Genomic DNA, 23,555 nt, shown 5'->3' on the forward strand with positions numbered 1-23,555 from the left:
TCTACCATTCAACTACCAACATCTGCAGGACTCCGTCTACAAAGCAGAAAGTGAGCTTCCCTTTCAGCCATATCCTCAGTGATAATGATCAAGAAACAGTGTGAGTGCCAGTGTCTGAAATGGCATATACTAGGCTTTAATTATGGCAGTGTGGAAATGGGCCATTTGGCCCAACAAGTCCACACCAACTCTCCACGAGGAGCATCCCATCCAAACTCAACCCCCTACCTTATCTCTGTAGCCCTGATTTCTCATGGAAAATGCACCTAAGCTACACATCCCTGGATACAAAGGGCAATTTAGCATGGCCAATCCACTTAACCTACACATCTTTGCACTCTGGGAGGAAACCGGGGTTGCCCGGGGTCGCCCAAGGCTGGACCCAGGTCCCAGGTCCCTGGCACTGTGAGGTAGCAGTGCTAGCCACAGAGCCACCGTGCATGGCATGAATGCTGAAAGGTCCCGGCGGTGGCTCATACATCCACTTTTCTAGTTCTTTAGAAAAGTGCTTAAGTGTATTGTTACATGATTGATGAGTTGAAGAGCAGAAGGTTGCGTGAGAAATGTTGCTCCAAGCTACTTCAGATCTGGTACCATAATTCTCACTCAATAATATATTTTGACTGAAAGTGGGAAAATTCCAGCCAAAGAAATAGTTTCTCTCTAGCAATCCTATTTGACTGTTATAATCACCTTGATCGGGCAGCATGGTGACTCAGTAGTTAGCACTGCTGCCTCACAGTGCCAGGAATCCAGGTTTGATTCCAGCTTCGGCCTACTTTGTGTGACAAGTTTACACATTTCTCCCCGTGTCTGCATGGGTTTACTCTGGGTGCTTTGGTTTCTTCCCACAATCCAAAGATGTGCAGATTCAGTGGACTGGCCATGTTAATTTGTGCCATTGTGTCCAGGGATGTACAGGCTAAGTGGTTTACTATGGGAAATTCAGCATTGCAGGGATAAGATAGGGAATTGGGAGCTCTTTGGAGGAAAAGTGTGGACTAGATGGGCCAAATGGCCTTATTCCACACTGTAAGAATTCTATGAACCCTTGATCATCACTTAATCTTCTAAACTCAAGGGAGTACAAGCCTAATCTCTGCAACCTGCCCTCATAATTTAACTCTTTGAGCCAAGGGTGCTGAATTGGTATTGCACCCATTCCAGGACTAGTATATCTTTCCTGAGGTAAAGTGTCTAGAATACAGTACTCTGAATTAGATCTAACCAGATCTTTTCATCGCCATTGTGTAAAATGTATTCCTACTGTTTTCCATTCCACTCCCACTGAGATATGGTAATTAAACTATTTCCATACTTGCTCTACTAAATTATTCTGTTCTTATGCTGTGCTTACCTTTTCACGATTTACAAATATTATGGTATAGTAAAATTCATGCATAGTACAAATTGAATTGTGCCACCAAGCAGAAGTTCCAGTATCCCCTGACCAAGGAACTTGTGCACTTGGGAAAACAGAACCTGTACCAATGATAACCAGCACCACCAGCCAAACTTCACCTTGCCACTTTAATAATCAAGTATGGTTTCCCAGGTCCATTAACCACTGAAAATACTCAAGTGATTGAATGATACATGGTTACTAAAAGTATTCCGTCTCTTTTTGATTTACCAATACTATCAGTTTCAAGTGCGTCCCAGATAATAAACATCTAACTGTTTGTCTCTCATGGATCCAAAATCAATGACCTCACACTTACCTACGTTAAATTCCATCTGCTCTTATTTTTGTTACACAATCTATAAAGAAAATCTGTTCTCTAGTTGACATTACTTAATGTGGGCTTTACATAATGACCTCCCCCATTGCAGGTTTGATGGTAGGGTGCCTGTTATCTTACAGTTTCTGCCTTGATTAAATTCATAGTGGGAACACCTATCATTGATGACCTTCCTAACCTTCTGCAATTCAAGAGCCTTATCCCACATTCTCTGGTATTTACCTGGTATGATGGGAGATTTGCCATTGCCCAAGGGCATTCAAATTGCCCCTGTTCAAAGACAGTCAGTGCCTAATTTAGGGACCTAGAACTAGTAAGACAATGTGTCCGCTGAGGGCAAACCCTTTCTGTTGCTGTGAAATCCCATTCTCCATCCACTCACCTATCCTTGGGTCCCTCTCCATTTGAGACCTTGGACAGGTAAAATGCCAGCAGCTACCACCTCCACCTTGGTACTTCCATGTAATAAAGAGCTTAGTAAGCAAAGTTTCTTCCTCCAGACTCTTTGATCCTGAGAAAATTCCCCCAACTGTATAGTTAACTGTATGATTGGCACTTACTTTGACAGCCTTTTCAAAACCAAGCATCTAATCCTGAAGAAGGGTTGATACCCGAAATATTGACTTCTCCCCCTCCTGACGCAGCCTGGCTTGCTGTATTCGTCCAGCCTCCTGTTTGTCTACTCATGCCAATTCTCCATCATTTCCATTACATACCGCTCAATGCTATCTTGCTTAGTGTTCTCATTTTTGTTATGAAAACTTTCTAACATATTATAAAGCACCAAAATAATCCAGATTAATTAAGTGTTCCTCTCATTGTTATTTGTAGAATTTTGCTATTTATAAAACAGCTGCTTTAAGCTAATTATTGTAAGTGAAGCTCTTTCAGCAGTATCAGAGATATACAATATAAAGCAAAGTCTTTTTAACTTTTCCATATTTTCCCAGGTATCGTGCTCCTGAAGTGCTATTGCGATCCTCTGTTTATAGCTCTCCAATTGATATATGGGCTGTGGGCTGCATTATGGCTGAACTGTACACTCTGAGACCACTCTTTCCAGGGACCAGTGAAGTGGATGAAATCTTTAAAATTTGTCAAGTGTTAGGCACACCAAAGAAAGTGAGTGACATTTATGAATATGAAAATACTACTAGCTCAATTTTCCAATTGCTCATTTAAAATCTAAACTACAGACTTTAGATGTTGAACTTATCAGTATTATTAAAAGTGTGCAAGTCAAGTGATCAAAGTCACATGATCAAATAAATAATAATGGATAATGCAGCAACCAAATTAGTGTAACTTTATTGATCACACTTTACATCTGAATAACCAGGCAAGCTTGTGGGTTGAAGTCTCGCTAGAGAAACAGGATAAAATAATCAAGACTGGCATTCTAATGGGAGTATTATATTGTTGCAACTGTTGTCTTTCAGCAGAATTATTATCCCAAGGCCCTATGTTCTCACTCAGTTGCTCATTAATGATCTCAGGGGAGTATTTCTAAGAACTGGTGAGCTATGCCTGGGCTCCTGGACAACATTTGTCCCTCAACTGCATCACAGAAATTGATTATGTGGTCATTAACATTTGGCATATTTGGGAACTTACTGAACACAAAATTAATTGCTACATTTCCAACAGTAAGCTACAATTAAAATTGAAAATTTCTTCATTGGCTTTAATATAGTTTGGGACATGAAAGAAAGATAAGAAAGAAAAAAATGCATTTACAGAGCTCTGATCAGATCCAAGTTCACTGCTACCACATATCGTGTGGTATGTAGTGGTGGACAATCATTCAAATCAGAGAAAATGAGCACTGCCAATGCTGGAGGTCAGAGTCAAAACATGTGGCGCTGGAAAAGCCCACATGATCAGGCAGCATCCGAGGAACAGGGGAGTTGACATTTCGAGCTTAAGCTCTTCACCAGGAGCTTATGCTCGAAACTGACTGACTGGCTGTGCTTTTCCAGTACTTTTTGAATTGTTCAACTACGCAAAGGATAAAGCTGTACATCCCTATGCACAATGATGAGGGAACCCAGACATCTGTGCAAAAGGCAAGGCTGAAGTACTTTCAAAATTCTTCAACATGATGATATACTATACCTGAAACTCTTTTGGTGTCAGACTTTGGCCAAATCACTTCATTCCACATGATGTAGCTAATGGCACTAAATACAGCAAAAGTTTCAAATATCCCAGCTGTCAAGCTGAAGGCTTGTGCGATAGAACTAGGCAAACCTCCAGCCAAGCTATTCTAGGACATGTATAACTCTAGTATATTCTTTTGCAGTCTTCACTGAATCAGTTTTGGTTGCCTGGCTTGATAATATTCATAAATTGACAGGTGTGCAGGGCCATGAGGTTAAACAGATTAAATGAAAGTACAATTCTGAAGTTGCTGAAATATTCCATAAATGCCTGGTTTTGACCCCCTAGATCTATTTTGAATTTATCATCTAGGAAAATGGTAGTGCTACATATATGATAGATGAATTTGTCTATACGATGGTCATTCTGGTCAATATTGTCATGAATAGATGCATTTGCTAGATGTTAATTGGTGAGGACAAGGAGAAGTGGATGCTGTCCTTCCTTCAGTTTCCTGACCAGCTGCATGAAGCCCAGACTAGCAGTTATATTCTCAGCACTTGATTAGCTTGATTATCAATTGAACAACTGAGACTCTGTTGCTAAAGTCAGCCTAGAGTAGATTTTGCCCTTGACACCCTTAATCTTTCTCCAAGTAGTGGTTAGATTGAAACGTATTCCACATAAGCCAAATTACTTCCTCCATTCTGAATATTTCAGGTGGCTCCCAAACACTGTTTCATGGTCTTGATTAATTCAACTTAAGACAAAGACACAATGCTGTGTGGGTGATCCAATGGTATCATTACATGGTGGATTCTTGCTTCAGGAGATTGTTAAATTTCTGAGCCAATAAGAGTGAATTGGGATAGATCCTTTGAAGCTATTTGCCATCTGTTAAGAGGAATGGTGTCCTTCTTTTGATTTTGGGGTTGCAGGTAAACTTAATGATTGATTGTCTTAATAATCTTAATAACCTTAATAATCTTCAGGCCTTGCTTATCGACAGCTTCCAGCAGCTTTGCAGCCTTGATTCTTCATCAACTGGATACTTAATTGGCATAATGGCAGAAGACAGAGTAATGGTGGAAGATTGTTTTTTGGACTGAGGCCTGTGACCAGTGGTGTTCCCCAGGGATTGGTTCTGGGTCCTCTTTTGTTTGTCATATATATAAATGATTTGGATGTGAATAAAGAAGGCATGGTTAGTAAGTTTGCAGACAAAACCAAAATTGGTGGCATTGTAGACAATGAAGAAGATTTTCTAAGACTACAAAGGAATCTGATCAAATAGGTCAATGGGCTGAAAAATGGCAGATGGAGTTCACTCTGGATTAATGTGAGGTATTGCATTTTGGTACAACAAACAAGGGTAGGGCTTGGATAGTGTTGTAGAACGGAGGGACCTGGGGGTGCAGGTACATAATTCTTTGAAATTTGCATCGCAAATAGACAGCATGGTAAAAAGGCATTTGGCATAGTTGCCTTCTTTACTCAGTCCTTTGAGGGTAGGGGTTGGGAAGTCTTGTTCAGGTTGCACAGAACACTGGTGAGGCTTTTCTGGAATACTGTGTCCAGTTCTGGTTGCGCAGTTATAGGAAGGATGTTATCAAGCTGGAGAGAGTTCAGAAGAGATTTACCAGAATGTTGCTGGGTATAAAAGTTTTGATTTATAAAGATAATCTGGGAGGTTGAAGGTGATCTGACAGAAATTAAAATAATGAGGTATAGATAGAGTTAATGGTAGTTGTCTTTTCTCATGATGGAAAATTTCAAGACTAGGAGATACATTTTTAAGGTGTGAGGAGAGAGATTTAAAAAAACACGAGGTAATTTTTTTTATGCAGTGTGGTTTACATGTGGAATGAACATTCTGAGAAAGTGGTGGATGTGGGTATAATTACAACATTTAAAAGACATTTGGATAGATACATGAATAGGAAAGGTTTGGATGGATGTGAGCCAGGAGCAGGCAGATGGAACTAGTTTAATTTGGAATTATGTTCGGCATGGACTGGTTGGACAGAAGGCTCTGTTTCCATGCTGTATGATTCTATGACTCGCTTGTTTGGCTAGCAATAGATGTTTTGCTGAATGGTATCTGGCTTTTCCTGACAGATATGGGGGAATCTGTGAGCATTGTGCAAATCATTAATTGTATTGGCTGTCTCTTGGTCATTCTTGTCAAACTACCCTCGTCACTTCCATTTGATGAATATCAGGACCTTTGATGCTATGTTATAGTTGATATCCATGAACTTCTTCTGAAATTCTCCAATGCCTATATTATCTTTTTGGCATACTTACCTCCTCCCTCCTCACTATCCAAAGCCGCTAACATGTCTTCCAGGTGAAGTAATGATTTATCTGTATTTCATTCAATCTTGTCCACTGTATTCACTGTTCACAACATGGTCTCCTATACATTGGGAAGGCAAAACATGGGCTGAATAATGCTTGAAGAGGGCTTACACTCTTCCTGCGAAGTCGACTCTGAACTTCCATTTGCCTGACACTTCAACATACCTCCATGTTTCCATGTCAACATTTCTGTCTCAGGCCTGCTACAGTGTTCCAATGAGCGTCTTTGCATGCCTGAAGATTAACATCTCATCTTCTGCTTAGGGACCCTCCAAGGCACAACATTGAGTTCAATAAAGATGTCTCAAAATAAATCACCTCACACTTAACAGGATTAGATTTCTTTCAGTGTGGAAACAGGCCCTTCGGCCCAACAAGTCCACATCAACCCTCTGAACAGCAACCTACCCAGACCCATTCTCCTACATTTACCCCTTCACCTAATACTATGGACAATTTAGCATGGCCAATTCACCTAACCTGCACATTTTTGGACTGTGGGAGTAAACCGGAGTACCCGGAGGAAACCCACGCAGATATGGAGAGAATGTGCAAACTCCACACAGACAGTTGCCTGAGGTGGGAATTAAGGCGCTGTGAGGCAGCAGTGCTGATTAAGTTACATTTGCCACTGCTCTGCCCAATTTACCAGCTGATCAATGTCAAACTGTAGCCTGAGACCATCCTACTCACTATCAACAACACCACCAATTTTCATGTTGTTTGAAAACTCTTACTAATTATAACATCTACATTCATATTCAAGTTGTTAATGTACATAACAAACAGCAAGGGTCCAGCGTTAATCCCTGTGGTACATCATGACCAGAAGCTTTCAATCACAAAGACGATCCTTCACCATCACCTTCAGCTCTGATGAAGGGTCATGAAGACAGAACCATTAGCTTGCTTTCTTTCCGTGGATGTTGCTTGACCTGCTGTGATCTCCAGCATTTTTGTTTTCGGTACAGATTCCATAAATCGCTGAAGGTGTCAGCGCAGGGAGATGCGGCGGTGAAGATGACACACAGGATAATTGTGTTCATTACCTAATGCGTAGAATATAGGAACAGGGAAGTCTTATTTCAACTTCATAGGACATTGGTTCGGACACAAATGGAATATTAAATGCTGTAGTGGTCACCACACTACTGGAAGGACATGATTGCAATAGAGAGAATGCAGAAGAGATTCACCATGATGATACCTTGAATGGAAATTTCAGCTAAGAGGAGAAACTAGATATCTTGGGTTTTTTTTTATTTTGAGCAGTCTGGCCCAGATGTAGACTGTTCAATTTATAATAGTCCGACTTCCCCCAGATGTCCCTCCAATGTCCCAAAAATCAGAACCCCTTTCCTCCTGCACCACCTCTCAAGCCATGCATTCATCCTGCCTATTCTTTCATTTCTACTCTGACTAGGATGTGGCACTGGTAGCAATCCTGAGGTCCTACTTTTTAACTTGGCTCTGCACTCCCTAAATTGTGTTTTTAGGACGTCATCCCATTTTTTACCTATATCGTTGGTGCCTGTATGCACCATGACAGCTGGCTGTTCACCCTCCCCCTTCAGAATGTTCTGCAGCCAATCTGAGACAGCCCTGACCAATGCACCTGGGAGGCAGCATACCATTCAGAAGTATCTGTATCCCTCTGCTCCCCACCTACTCGTGCATCTGTCTAGACGCATCTTAAATGAATCTATCATGTCTGCCTCTACCACTTCTGCTGGCAACGCGTTCCAAACACCCACCACCCTCTGTGTAAAGTACTTGCCATTGTATCCCCTTTAAACTTTTCATCTCTCACCTTGAAAGTGGAACCTCTCATTATTGAATCCTTCACCCTGGGAAAATGTATCTCTATCTACCCTGTCTATACCCTTCATGATTTTGTAAACCTCAATCAGGTCCTCCATCGATCTCATTTTTTCTAATAAAAACAAACCTAATCTATTCAACCTGTCTTCATAGCTAGCACCTTCCATACCAGGCAACATCCTCGTAAACCTTCTCTGCACCCTCTCCAAAGTGTCCACATCATTTATGTAGTGTGGCGACCAGAACTGTACACAATATTCTATACGCAGCCGTTCCAATATTGTGTACAATTTTAACATGTTATGCTCAATACACCATCTGATGAAGGCAAGAGTACCATATGCCTTCTTGACCACTCTATCCATCTGTGCAGCAACCTTCAGGGTACAATGAACCTGCACTCCCAGATCTCTCTACCCATCAACTTTTCCCAAGGCTCTTCCATTCATTGTATAATTTGCTCTAGAATTAGACTTTCCAAAATGCATCACCTCACATTTGTCTGGATTGAACTCCATCTGCCACTTTTCTGCCCAACTCTCCAGTCTATCTATATTCTCCTGTATTCTTCGACAGTCCCTTATGCTTTCTGCCACTCCACCAATCTTTGTGTCATCTGCAGACTTGCTGATCATACCAACAGTGCCCTTTTCCAGATCATTTATGTATGTCATAAACAACAGTGGTCCCAGCACTGATCCCTGTAGAACACCACTGGTCACCTCTCTCCATTTCGAGAAACTCGCTTCAACTAATACTCTCTGTCTCCTGTTGCTCAACCAGTTCTTTATCCACCTAGGTAGGACACCCTGCACACCATGTGACTTCAATTTCTCTATTAGTTTACCATGGGGAACCTTACAAATGCCTTCTTAAAATCCATGTATATGACAACAACAGCCCTTCCTTCATCTATCAACTTGGTCACTTCCTCAAAGAATCTGCAGTGTGATCACTTTGGTAAATGTTCTATCCGTGACCTCCTCAGCATCGCGGATGCTCCAGGGTGAGTCCATCGCAGGTCCAGAGGCATCATGTGGTCTAATAAGAGCTGCAGCTGGACACACATCCTGTACGTGAAGGAGTCAAGGACATCAGCCGCATCCTTGAGCTCCCACAATGAGCAATAGGAGCATAACACGGGTCTGAGATCTCCTGTCACTTTTACTCTTGAGCTTAACTTAGTCTAAATGTCAGATCAAATACTGGATAAATGAGAAAAGAACAAAATAATTTTTTTTTACCAATCACATGATAAAAATGAAATAGAAAAGCCTTACCTTATCAACACACCAGAGGTTTTTTTTGGTTCGAGAAGGAGGATGGGTGGGATACACTACACATGAAGTGATTTGGGTTCAGCCTCTGCCCAGATATATTAGTTCACTCACCTTCCCAGAGCGCAATTCAACCACTCCCACTCAGCTTTGCTGCCGAAATGAAAGGGAATCTTACTTAGCTACCTGGCAGTGCCTACCTACCTACCTCTCACCATTCCCGCAGCTGATGAAAATGAAGCAATGAAGGGACAACAAAGTTCTAAAGAAGTGGAGGTGTGATTTTGTTAGTTAATAATGCTATTGAGTAATAGAGAAGGATGACAAAAATTAAAAAATGAAGATATGAAAACAGTTTGGCTAGAAATGAGACATAACTCAAAGTAGGAAGTCACCTGTGGGATGGTGTACAGGTGGCCCAATGTAACCACCTGGTAGGGTGGAGCATAAAGGAAGAAAGAATGACAGCTTGTCAGAAATTTTTGTCATTCATCATGGGAGATAGTAATCTCCATATAGGCTGTTGGAGAGAGATTTTAATTTTTGATTTTGGAGTCCTGTGTTCAGCAGCACCGATTGTTTTTTTTTATTTGGAGCTAATTACCAATACTCTATTAGAGAGTCATGATTTGGAGGTGCCGGTGTTGGACTGGGGTGGACAACGTTAAAAATCACACAACACTAGGTTATAATCCAACAGGTTTATTTGGAAGCATTAGCTTTTGGGGTGCTGCTCTTTCATCAGGTGATTGTGGAGAATAAGATTGTAAGACACAGAATTTATAGCAAAAGTTTACAGTGTGATGTAACTGAAAATATATATTGAAAAAGACCTGGGGTTTGTTAAGTCTCTCATCTTTTAGAATGATCATGTTGGTTTCAGTTCTTTCACATGTAAATCGCAAAACTTTTTTAAAAAGTTATTTTTAAAAGTTCTGACTGAGGAAACTGCTTTGTTCAGCTAACAATTCTCCTCAGCCATTTCGTGTCGGCTAAAAACCCAGATGATCATTTTATGTTACCTTCAGCCATGGGCGGCTCCAACATTGGCTAACTTCCATAGGGCAAAGATGGGCTACATGTGATCCATAGAATGTCTTCTGGATAATGTTTTTGAACAGCATGTTCTGGAGCTGACCATCAAGCAGGCCTGCTAAACATGGTATGAATGACATTAATGAATGACTTCAAAGTGCCAGGCAGCAGTGACCATAATTTTGAATCTTACATTAACTTTGCAAGAGGGAAGAGTGGATCCCCAGCTTTTCTTAAAATTTAAAATAAAGATAATTTTGAGGGCATGAAAGCAAAGCTAGCAAAAGTGAATTGTCAAATGAGATTAAAGGAAAGAAAAGTGCAGCATGGTTGTTTAGTGATTACCACTGCTGCCTCACAACGCCAGGGCTATAGGTTCAATTTCAGCCTAGGGTGACTGTCTGTGTGTAATTCTCCCAGTGTCTGCTTAAGTTTCCTCCAGGTGCTCCAGTTACTTCCTTCATTTCATTCCTGATGAAGGGCTCCTAGAATGCTGCCTGACCTGCACCACTGTTTTCCAGCACCACTCTCATCTAGACTCAGATCTAGACTTACCTTCCAGAGGGAAATAAGAGACTGGTCTGTGCTCTGTTTCATGGAGACTTGACTCACTCCGGTCATATTTGCCTTACAAGCTGAGGAGCTCTCCATACATCACATGGACCTCACAGCATTCTTGCTTTAGGCAAAGGATGGTGGAGTATGCTTCCTGGCAAACACCAGATGATCAGACATGGCAATCCTGGCAAGCCATTACTCCCTGGACCAAGGATACCCTACAGTAAAATGTACTCCTTACTACCAGTCAAACGAGTTCACCTCCGCCATCCTAACAGCAGTCTATATACCCACCATCCAGATGTGAAGAATGCCCTGGATGAAATTTACAGTGCCACAAATACTCTGGTGCCAACATTTCCTGAGGCCTTATTGTGGCCAGTGACTTCAACCAAGCCTACCTCAAGAGACTGCTGCCAAAGTACCACCAACACATCTCCTGCCCCAGTAGACGACCGATATCCTGGACCACTGCTATCCAACCATCAAAAATGCCTACTGCTCCTTCCTCATCAACACTTCAGAAAACCAGATCATAACACTGTGTTCCTCCTGGCAGCTTATAAGCAGAAGCTGAAATGGGAGGATCCTTCACAGAAAGAAGTACAATACTGGTTTAAGGTAGCGGAAGAATGTCTCCAGGCTGCTTGGAATCAATAGACTGGACCATATTCAAGTACTGAGCAGAAAATCTGGATGATACTCCACCACTGTCACAGACTTCATTAGCAAATGTCTGAAGGACTGTATGCCAAATAGGTCAATCCAGGTGTTCCCCAACCAGAAACCCTAGATGAACTGGGAAATCCATTCATTGCTGAAAGCCAGGCATGCAGAATTCAACTCAGTTGACCCAGACATAAACAAAAAATCCAGACATGACCTCTACAAAGCTATCAGAGATGAGAAGAGGCAGTACCAGACCAAGTTAGAGGCCCAAATCAACCTTACGGGTCCCCACTGCTTGTGGCAAGGCCTAAGCAACATAACAGGATACTAAATGAAGCAGAGCAAGGTAGCAGACAAAGATTACTCCCCCCGCCCTCCCCCCCCCCCCCCCCCCCCCCCCCCAACCAGTGAGCTCAAAGCTTTCTATGCTCAGTTTGAGCAGAATGCCAGCAGCATGGTGTCATCTGCCCTGACAGCCTCGAATGCACCTATTCCCTCAGTCATGTTGGTTTTCCTGGGAGTCATCCCAAGAAAAGTAGCAGACCAGACGAAAAGCAGATGCCATTTCCCTAGCTCTGCAGTCATCCCTGGAACATCTGGACAACAAGGACACATACATCAGACTCCCTCTCACTGACTATAGCTCTGTCTTCAACACCATTATCCCCTCCAAACTGATCTCAAAACTCTGAGACCTAAGTCTCAGCTCTGCCCTCTTCAACTGGATCCTTAGCTTTCTGACCCACAGTTCGCAATCGGTGAAGATAGCTAACTGCACCTCCTGCATGATAACAGCCAACACCGAAACTCCCCAAGGATGCATTCTCAGACCCCTACTGTACTTCTTGCACATCCGCAACTGTGTTGCCAAATTCTGAACAAACGCTGACAAATTTGCTGACAACACCACCATGGTAGGATGGACATCAAATAACTATTGATACAGAAAGGTTACAGAAAGGAGACAGAGGGCTTGGTGACATGGTGCAATGAGAACAACCTTTCTCTCGATATTAGTAAAACCAAAGAACTGATCATTGACTTCAGTCCAAAGAAAGGAGAACACACCCCTATCTACATTAATTGAGCTGAGATTGAGAGGGTTGAGACTGTCAAGTTTCTAGCAGAGACAGTAACCAACAACCTGTTCTGGACCTCCCATGTAGATGTAATGATCAAACTTTCTCTTCCTCAGGTGGCTCAAGAAATTTGGAATGTCCATAAGGACCCCCACCAACTTTTACAGATGTATCATAGATAGAAGACTGTCTGGATGCATAACAGCATGGTACAACAACTGCTCTGCCCAGGACTGTAAAAAAACGACAGAAGGTCCTGTGCATAGCTCAAGCTATCACAGAAGCAAACCATAGTCTCCATTTATGCATCTTATTGCTACAGAAAGGCTTCCAACATCACCAAAGGCCCATCCCAGCCCAAAGAATGCTCTCCTACAACGTCTTCCATCAGGCAGGAGATACAGAGCTTGAACACTCATCCGCAGGTTTAAGAACAGCTTCTTCCTTGCCTTTATTAGATTGATAAATGAACTCTCTAACTTCAACTAATGCTGATCTTGTCTTGTGCACATCCTGTGCAGTGTCACCTCTGTGCCTTACTCTGTTCAAGTTTTTTTCACCTATGATCTGTATATGCTTGCCGACTATGATCTGCCTGTACTGCTTGCAAACAAAGCAATGTGACTAAAAGTAAAATCAGTCAATCAATCAATAATCATGGGAGATTTTAATCTTTATATACATTAACTAGTTAGGTCAGATGGGGAAAGGTAGCCTGATATGATGCAAAGAATGTCTCTGGAAGGTTTCTTAAAACAGCATGTTCTGGAGCTGACCAGCAAGCAGACTATACTGACCTGAGATTCTGTAACACAATAGGATTAATTAATGAACTTATAGTGAAGGCAGCTACAGGTATCAGTGACTATAATTTTGAATTTTACATTTAGTTTGAGAGAGACAAAAGTGAGTCCAAGACTTTTAAATTTAAAATGCCAGCAGTTATGAGGGCATGGAAGCATTGCTGGCAAAAGTGAATTGTAAAATTTGGTTAAAGGATAGGACAATAAAGATACAGTGGCTGACATACATTAGGTTGTTTCAGAATTTACTGAATAGATATATTCCAATGAGTAAGAAAATGTCCTCAGTTGGGACACACTATCCAGAGCTAACTAGAAAGGTTAAAGTTAATATCAAACTTGAAGAGAAAACTCATGATTGTGCAACACAGATGGTAGGTTAGAAGTTAGAAGTGTTTTTTTTAAATCGTGATTGTTGGCCCCATAGAAAGTCAGACTGGAGAATTAATCATTCAAAATAAGAAAATGGCAGATGAACTGACCTTTTGATTTGCTCTTCTATATAGAGGATGCAAGTAACATCTGAGAAACAGCAATGAATCAGAAAATGGAAGAGTGGAATGAACTCAGAAATATCACAATCATTGGGGAAGTGGTGTGTGTAACTTGTTATGGATGTGGGCTGACAAGTGCCAGGGCCCTAATGGACTTCACCTAAAATCTTATAAGATGTGGCTAGTGAGTTAGTTAATGCATTGGTTTTGAATTGCCCACACTCCCTTGATTTCGGGAAGGCCCTCTTAAATTGGAAGGTAGCAGATCTAATTATTTTATTCAAAAAGGGAAGGATACAGAAACAGAAAATTACACGCCAGCTAGCTTAACATAGAAAGCATTGAACAGTACAGCAACGGGCCCTTCAGCCCATTATGTTTGCACAGAACATGATGCCATTCTAAACTAATTCTATCTGCCTGCCCATGGTTGGTATCTCTCTATTCCCTGCCTGATCATATGTGTGTCTAAATGTCTCTCAAACTTTGCTATCGTATCTGCTTCTACCAGATTCCCTGTAAGTGCATTTGAGGAACCTACCATCCTCTGTGTAAAACAACTTATCTCACACATCTTTAAAATGTTCCCTCTCACCCTAAACCTATTCCCCATAGTATTTGACATTTTTACCCTAGGATAAAAGACTGAATATCCACCATATCCTTACCTCTCATAATTTTATATACTTCTCTCAGGTCACCTTTCAGCCTCTGGCACTCCAGTTAAAACAATCTAAGTTTGTTCAAACTCTCCTTGAAGGTAATACACTCCAGCTGAGGCAACTTCCTGGTAAATGTTTTTTGTACCCTTCCAGAGCCTTCACATCCATCCTGTTGTGTGCTGACCACAAACGCACACAATACTCCAAATGTGGCCAAACTGAAATTTTATATAGCTGCAACATAACTTGTCAATTTTTCTACTCAGTGCCTCGAGTGCTGATAGCAAGCATGCTGTGCACCTTTTTGCCACCTGATCCACTTGGATGTTGCCACTATCAAGGAGTTATTAATATAGACTCCAAGATCCCTCTGTATATCAGAGTTTCTAAGGGTCCTGCTGTTGACTGTATTCTTTCCTCTTGCATTTGGCCTTCCAAACTGTATCACTTTTGTCTGGATTAAACTCCAACTGCTATTCCTCAGCCCAACTATACAACTATACAACTAATCTATATCCCAATTTTTGAGTGTCAAGATGTAATTAGAGCTAAGTATCCTAGTGTATGAATTACAACAAAATTACTGTACAGGCACCACGAGTAACGAGGAAAATGATAGCATGTTATCAATTATCGCAGTGGGGATTAAATGTATAAATTAGGAAAGATATGCTTCAGTTAAACAGAGCATCATGAGACCATATTTGGAGTACTGTGCTCAGTATCGGTCAGCTTAATTAAGGAAGAATATACACGGGACTTGCATTTAACTCATTTCAAAGAAGATTTACCAAAGTGACACCTGGAATTATTGGATTACCTTAAGAGGAAGGATAGGATGGGCTGTGCTAGTATCAGCTGGAGTTTAGAAGAGTAAGGATCAACTTGATTTAAACATATAAGATTCTGAGGAATATGTTAAGTTAGATACATTAGATGGGGAGAGAGTGTGTCCTCTTATAAAACTAGAATCACTGTTTACAGTGAAGAGTCATCCATTTTGAAACAGAGGCTTCTCAGATGATCGAGTCTTTAAAACTCTTATCCTGAAATGCTGGTGGAAGCAAAGTGCCTGAGCATTTTTTAAGAAATGTAGATAGATGGGGCGGTTTCCAAATGTGAGTAAATCGTCTCTCTAAGAATCTTCTCCACTAATGTCCTACCACCAACTTAGCTCTGAATGTCCTCCAGGGAATTGCATCTGTCTCAGTATGAACTAACTGCTGAATTATTTAATTCAGAATTGGCTTTTTGTGCTTCAGTTTGAAATGTCACATAAAACACTCCACCTAGATTATTTTCATCTCTCCATAAAATTTTCAGCTACCGTTTCATTTGTTCATCAAGTCACATCAACCCTTACTGGTGGATTTTTAACCCGTCATTCTAGTCACTATGCATAAGGGAAAAAATACCAGGAACAATGATCCTGTAATTATTCTGTTTCTTGACCCTACTTTGGGCAAAGTTTTTAGTCATGCTGTTAGTTCTCATGTTTTCCAGTGAGAGTCCAAGTGTGGCGGTAGATTCAGGTACAATCTTGTTTTGGTACAACTTCATTACAGCTTCATACTTTCATTGCAGCAAAGCACACAAAAGCTTCAGATTGTGTTATACAATTTTTGTAAATGTAGAGGGCAACCACCAACCAAACCACCACCACCACCACCACCCCCCCCCGCCCCCCGATTCCTGTTGGTCAGCGGCACCAATTATTCCTCTGTAATCGGCTCTCAGGTACAGCATCTTACACAATTGAGCTTGCTAAGCACTGAGATAGACAGGCCTGTGGTCCACCTCTGGTCCTTCATGATGTTTTCCAGACTTTCTTATCTATCACCTTGAGGCTTTTCACAATGGTTACTGTATTCAAATAACATTTGCCAGCTACACTGTGCTAACTGCCAATTAATTGGATATTTGACTATTACTTCAGGAACCTTTAAATTCATCATTACAGAAATATTATTGATTTTTGATTAGTTCCAATAAAGTTATGTAGTTACACCTAATGTTATAATTCTTTAACTAACAAGTTGTGTCTTAATGTGTTCATTCAATCCACATTCCAATATCTGCTAATCTCTGTATTCATTCCTCCCTGCAATGATAAGGGGGTTGGGGGACACTTTTGCTGTCTGAAACTGATTTGAATCTTTTCCTCTAATACTTTTGGTGTTTTTTTTTGTATGTAAGTGGATCTAAGCTATTCAGAGTCTGTATCTATGATTATGTGGAGGATCTTAACTAAAACCTACTGTTAATATTGTAACAGATTGATTAAATAATTCAAGAGTAATAACTAATTAGTGTGAAATGTTCTTATCAATGTAAGCAATTGCAGCTGTACATTCTATCTCTTCTAAGCAGTCTTGATTATACTGAGTTAATTAGTTCTACTTGCAGAGACTTATTAAGCAAGTATTTTCACACACGCTCTAATTACCTGTCAGCCATGTTCTTCTGGATTAGCCATGGGCAGCCATCAGCTATTTTGTGCTGCTCAGTCATGGGTAATCCTAACATGTGCCAAATCATAACACAAGTAAGTCTACTCTATCAATACATAATTACTACTCTGACAATTACTTCTGATAACAAATCACTTTCCAGTTGTACTTCATATATCAATTCCAGAGAGTTCGATGGGATCTAAGGAATTGGTTAGGCCACTGTTAGAATACTGCATGCAGTTCTAGTCTCCCTCCTATAGGAAAGATGTTGTGAAACTTGAAAGGGTTCAGAAAAAAATAACAAACATGTTGCTAGGCTTGGAGGTTGAGAGGAATTCTGTTAGAATTATACAGAGTCAGATCTGGAGAGAGTAGGTAGAGAAAAACAGGTCCTTTAGTGTTAGGATCAAGAACAAGAAGCCACAGATTTAACATAATTCACAAAAGAAGCAATGCCACTGTTGGAGAAACATGATCTTGCAGCAAAGGTTGAAAACATCAAATTACTACCCCTGAATGTAGTGGAGGTAGGTGCAATCAACAATAGGGAGAGACTGCATAGGCTGGGGCTATTTTCCCTGGAACATCGGAGGCTGAAGAGTGACTTTATAGAAGTTTATAAAATCATGAGGAGTGTGGATAAGGTAAATAGACAAGGTCTTTTTCCTGGAGTGGGAAGTCCAAAACTGACGGCATACATTTAAGGTAAGAGGGAAAAAAAATTTAAGAGGAACTTTAGGGGCATTTTTTTCATGCAGTGGGTGGCGCATGTATAGAATGAGCTGCCAGAGGAAGTTATGGAGGCTGATGCAATTATAACACATTTATTGTCACAGTGACAATTTTGCATTATAATAGATTTACTTTATAACTATTACCTTTTGCTTTTTATCCTACAGAATGATTGGCCAGAAGGTTATCGGCTTTCACTTGCTATGAATTTCCGATTTCCACAGTGTGTACCCACACATCTGAAGACATTGATTCCCAATGCTAGTGATGAAGCAATACAACTAATGAAAGACTTACTACATTGGGATCCGAAAAAAAGGCCAAATGCCAGTCAAGTAAGTCAACAGACGATGGAATATTTTATGATTCTGCATACCTAAACACAGCTTAGAAAATTAGAGCTGCACATTTCTTAGGCATCCCACCAGAATCACACTGTTTGGTTTTGCATATTTATCATTATGTTATTGAACCAATATACAAAGCTGTAATAAGGAAAATATTAAGATCAGTTAACGTCTAAATTACATTCTTGAACGATTCTAATTGCAGAACTTGTGCAAATCAATATCAAAACACCCAATATTTGCACAATATTTGGCTGTAAAAACATCCAATATTTGAAAGCTTTATGACATTTTCCCTTTGTCAAGTATTCTATAAATAAGTAGCAGACTGAAAGCATTATCATTCCAATTTCTGCTTTCTCACGGGATACAGTGAATCATTAAGAATACAGTTAACAAGTAGTTCAAATGTTGCACCTTGAATTATTAGATTAGCAGTCATGTGTAAGGTTGTATGGTTGTATGTTTCAGAAATGGTTCATCATAGTACAGTCACTTGGATTATAATTAAAAGACAGTAAGAAAAGACACTGACATAAGAGCAACTGGTATGCTGATAATTGATAATCAGTTCATATATATTTGCTCAATGTTTGCAGGAAGGTGATCCCTGTATATCCTTTTTTTAAGGCTGGTGTAGGGCAGCCAATTCGAAGTTTTAAGAAGTATTCCAAAACTTCCTTCTTTACCCCCAAATGCATAGGCATCAAAATAGCTGCCAGGAGAAAGTGAGGACTGCAAATGCTGGTGATCAGAGTCAAAAGTGTGGTGCTGGAAAAGCACAGCAAGTCAGGCAGCATCCGAAGAGCAGGAGAAGAAATGTTTCAGGCAAAAGCCCATCAACAGGAATGAGGCCCATTCCTGGTCCAGTGGGGCCTCATTCCTGATGAAGAGCTTTTGCCAAAAACGTCGATTCTCCTCCTCCTAGGATGCTGCCTGACTAGCAGTGCTTTTCCAGCATCACACTTTTGAATCAAAAAAGCTGCCACCAACCCTTACCATCTCAGAATAAGATCCAACCCTTGTTCTGGAACTCTCTCCTTTTAACAACAAAACTGCATTTTTGTTATTATTGTTATTCCCTGACTTCAAAAACTGATCCAATTATTTATCACATTTTAAGTAAAAACAAGTTCTTCTTAATTAGTTGAGACATAGAGTTTAAGAGCACAAATGTTGTGTTTGAACTATATAAAACATTGGTTATGCCAGAGCTAGAGTATTATGTGCAGTTCTGGAATCCAAATTATAGGAGTCATGTGACAGTGCAGAGGAGCATCACCATGATGTTGCATGGGCCAGGGTGTTTCAGTTAAGAAGAGAGATTATACAGATGGGGGCTGTTTTCCTTAGAGCAGATAAGTTTCACAGGGGTTATGATTGAGATGTATAAAATTGGTAGACAGGAAAAAATGTTTTGCTTTGTTGGAGATTTCAATGACCAGTTGCATAGCTTGAAGGCAGAAGGTTTAGACAAGATGTGGGGAAAAACCTTTTCATCCAGAGGTTGTATGAATCTGGAACTCACTGCCTAAGGGTGGTAGATATTGAAACACTCACAACCTTTAAGAAGTGTTTAGATGTGCACTTACAAATACAAGGCAGGCAAGGCTATGGATTAAGTGCTGGAAAATGGAATTAGAATAGTTAGATGATTGTTGTGACCAGTGCAGTTGTGATGGGCCAAAGGGCCTTTATCTGTGTAGTCGATTTTTATGACTAACGTTTTATTTAAATTTACTTCCTACTAATTCATATTTCTGTCATGTTGTCCTGTTTTCCTGACTTAGACAGAAGTAATATTCAAGATGTAATGCTTATTTTAGTAATATAGAGTGTAGCAGCAGGTCAGGCAGCATCTGAGGAGCAGGAGAATCGACGTTTCGGGCATAAACCCTTCATCAGGCTTATGCCCGAAATTTCGATTCTCCTACTCCTTGGATGCTGCCTTATCTGGTGTGTTTTTCCAGCACTACACTCTCTACTCTGATCTCTAGCATCTGCCGTCCTCACTTTCTCCTTAATTTAGTAATAACCAATTTTACAAATGGTAAAATATAACTTATAATTTGTTTACTTTAATGTAGTCATTATTCATTTGTTTAAAGATAGCAAATACTCACTCGCAGGTTTACTCCACAGAATGATGTTCTATAATCTCTGTGATGGCAGTCTTAGTCAATTAATGCAAGAGAACATAACTAATCCTTCTCTTGCAGTCATTCAAATGATAACTATGTTGTCACATTGGAGCATCATCAATTTCAAAGTTAGATCGGGGCCAAAAGGCCTTCACCAACTTTATTTTTGTGATCTTTAGTTTGTTCTGTTACTAATGATTTTAAAATTAATTCTTAACCTTAACTTTGTACCTTTTTAGGCACTACGATATCCATATTTCCAAGTTGGCCAATCTTTAGGTAATACAGTGCAATATGTGCAACGGTCAAAGTTACAGAACAAAATGGCTCAGCCAACAGAACTCAAGCAAGTAACTTTGCCAAAGTATGAATCTCTGCCTCAGTCTCCACAGTCTGTACTTTCTTCTCAACCTCCGCTAAACAGAACTCATCAACCATTTCAACAGGTGCAAATGCCGTTGCAGACTGTTAACCGAGAACCTCAAAAAGAGATGTTCAAATTCAAACAAACCATTCTTCCCTCCATCATTAACAACACCTATCAGGTAATTTGAGAGCTCATTATCATTATGACTATTGTGGAAGATCGGATATGTTAATGAAAAATGCATTAATCTTTTTACTGAAACTAACCCAGAATGAATTGGGATTAGTTGAACTACCAGTAATAGAGAGCTGTTTCTATAGTGACTTTTAGTCTAGAGTTGTGGGCATAAGTCACTGTTGTTCAATCATGGCTGTGAAAAGAAGGCTGAGCAGCAGACAAGATATCTATTTTTGAGTAATTCGTGTTTGCCACTGCAAGCAAAGTGATGTAAACACTGTTTCCTCAAAGCTATGGTATCATGCAACCTAAAAGACCCTTTCATATGCTGCACACAAGCCGTCCCTTTTATGTGTATGCAAGAAAGTTAAAGAACCCCTGCAGTTAAACTAATCACCACAAAATTCAAAATATGTTAAGAGGTATATTGCCCTTCAGGCATTTTTTCATAAGTTCTATTATTCTGTCCTGTTCCTACTGTCTCAGTATCATGTATTGGAAAAAGACAACAGTTCATTTTGTAATGTTTTTTAATAATTCATTAGTATCTAACAACGAGGAAAGTGTGCATCCCTTCACTCATGTCACCTGTACTATTTTCTGAGTTGAATTTACTACCTGTGTAATCTTGTTATGTCACTTTTTATGAGACAGTTTGCATGTCTTATCCAGAGTGAATTACAAACAGAGTGAGGACTTTGAAAATTCAGGGGTTTTTTTGTCTTTTGGACTTTAAAATGTGTATTTTGGTGACTGCAGGAATTGGGTGTGGAGGGGGAAGGAAATATGAAGCAATTCAAACTGTACCAGTAAAAACGTAGATAAATAAGTAAACAATCTGTAATTATCTAGCTCTACATTGATAACATCGAATTTAATGGAGTAGAGAACATCTCTATAAAAGGAATCCACATTGCTTTAAAGAAAAGTCTGATATGTGTAAATAATAATTAGAAATTAAGGGGTTTGTAAACTAAATCATGTACTTATGAAACATAAAACCTAGCCCTATAAATAAATTTATGGGACCAATAATTTCTTTCACAAGTGAAAATTTCAGGAAACATTTTATGATATGGATAAGGATGTATGTGAAAAGTCATGTTGTTCAAGGTTTCAGAGTTCCATGTTTTATCTAATTAACCATCACTTCCAGGGGCCTCTATTATTGACCAGACCAAACCCTCTTAAAACATATCAAGCAGACAGCCTAGACCCTAACTTCTGTCATCTTTAGAGGCAAGTGAATGCGCTGCATTCCAGATTCAATTGGTCAAGTAACTTAGTAGTAAATTAGTAGTAACAGCATGGATTTATGAAAGGGAAATCGTGCTTGACTAATCTTCTGGAGTTTTTTGAGGATGTCATTCTGAAGATGGACGAGGGAGATCCAGTAGATGTAGTGTACCTGGACTTTCAGAACTTTTTGATAAAGTTCCACATAGGAGGTTAGTGAGTAAACTTAGGGCGCATCGTATTGTGGGCAAAGTACTAGATTGGATTGAAAATTGGTTGGCTGATAGGAAACAAAGGATAATGATAAACAACTCCATTTCGGAATGGCAGGCAGTGACCAGTGGGGTACCGCAGAGATCCGTACTGGGACCGCAGCTTTTTACAATATATGTTAATGATATAGAAGATGGTATCAGCAATAACATTAGCAAATTTGCTGATGATACAAAGCTGGGTGGCGGGGTGAAATGTGATGAGGATGTTAGGAGATTACAGGGTGACCTGGACAAGTTAGGTGAGTGGGCAGATGCATGGCAGATGCAGTTTAATTTGGATAAATGTATGGTTATCCACTTTGATGGCAAGAACAGGAAGGCAGATTACTACCTCAATGGAATTAATTTAGGTAAAGGGACAGTACAGAGAGATCTGGGTGTTTTTGTACACCAGTCAATGAAGGCAAGCATGCAGATACAGCAAGTAGTGAAGAAGGCTAATAGCATGCTGGCCTTCATAACAAGAGGGATTGAGTATAGAAGCAAAAAGGTGCTTCTGCAGCTGAACAGGGCCCTGGTGAGACCACACCTGGAGTACTGTGTGCAGTTCTGGTCGCCAAATTTGAGGAAAGACATTCTGGCTATTGAGGGAGCGCAGCGAAGGTTCACGAGGTCAATTCCTGGAATGGAGGGATTACCTTACACCAAAAGACTGAAGCGACTGGGCTAGTATACCCTTGAGTTTAGAAGATGAGAGGGGATCTGATTGAGACATATAAGATTATGAAAGGATTGGACACTCTGGCAGCAGGAAACATGTTTCCGCTGATGGGTGAGTGCTGAACCAGAGGACACAGCTTAAAAATACGGGTAGACCATTTAGGACAGAGATGAGGAGAAACTTCTTCACCCAGAGAGTGGTGGCTGTGTGGAATGCTCTGCCCCAGATGGCAATGGAGGCCCAGTCTCTGGATTCATTTAAGAAAGAGTTGGATAGAGCTCTCAAATATAGTGGAATCAAGGGTTATGGAGATAAGGCAGGAAACGGATACTGATTAGTAATGATCAGCCATGATCATATTGAATGGCGGTGCAGGCTTGAAGGGCTGAATGGCCTACTCCTGCACTTATTGTCTATTGTCTATCTCATCTCGCCATAGTGACCTTTCAGCCTCAACCTTACTCTGCTCATTGGTATAAGAGGGTTCCACTATTCTTATCCCATTGTGCCTTCTACAGACCCTTTGCAACAGATCGGCATGAACTCCATGCTTTACCCTTTCCCA

The 23,555-nt window shown here is 40.4% G+C and overlaps 1 protein-coding gene across 7 annotated transcripts in view; it reads left to right on the plus strand.

The window, feature by feature from the left end:
* LOC132832263 (serine/threonine-protein kinase MAK-like) overlaps positions 1-23,555 on the plus strand; it is a 217,230-nt gene that overhangs the window by 105,751 nt on the left and 87,924 nt on the right. For all 7 annotated transcript variants that reach the window (XM_060850103.1, XM_060850108.1, XM_060850105.1 and 4 more), the window contains 3 exons: positions 2,693-2,864; positions 17,954-18,121; positions 20,514-20,819. In XM_060850103.1, coding sequence (XP_060706086.1) covers positions 2,693-2,864; positions 17,954-18,121; positions 20,514-20,819 — 646 coding nt within the window. The remainder of the gene's footprint in view (positions 1-2,692; positions 2,865-17,953; positions 18,122-20,513; positions 20,820-23,555) is intronic.

The sequence above is a fragment of the Hemiscyllium ocellatum genome, chromosome 34 (genome assembly GCF_020745735.1).
Source record: "Hemiscyllium ocellatum isolate sHemOce1 chromosome 34, sHemOce1.pat.X.cur, whole genome shotgun sequence".
Classification (NCBI taxonomy): domain Eukaryota; kingdom Metazoa; phylum Chordata; class Chondrichthyes; order Orectolobiformes; family Hemiscylliidae; genus Hemiscyllium; species Hemiscyllium ocellatum.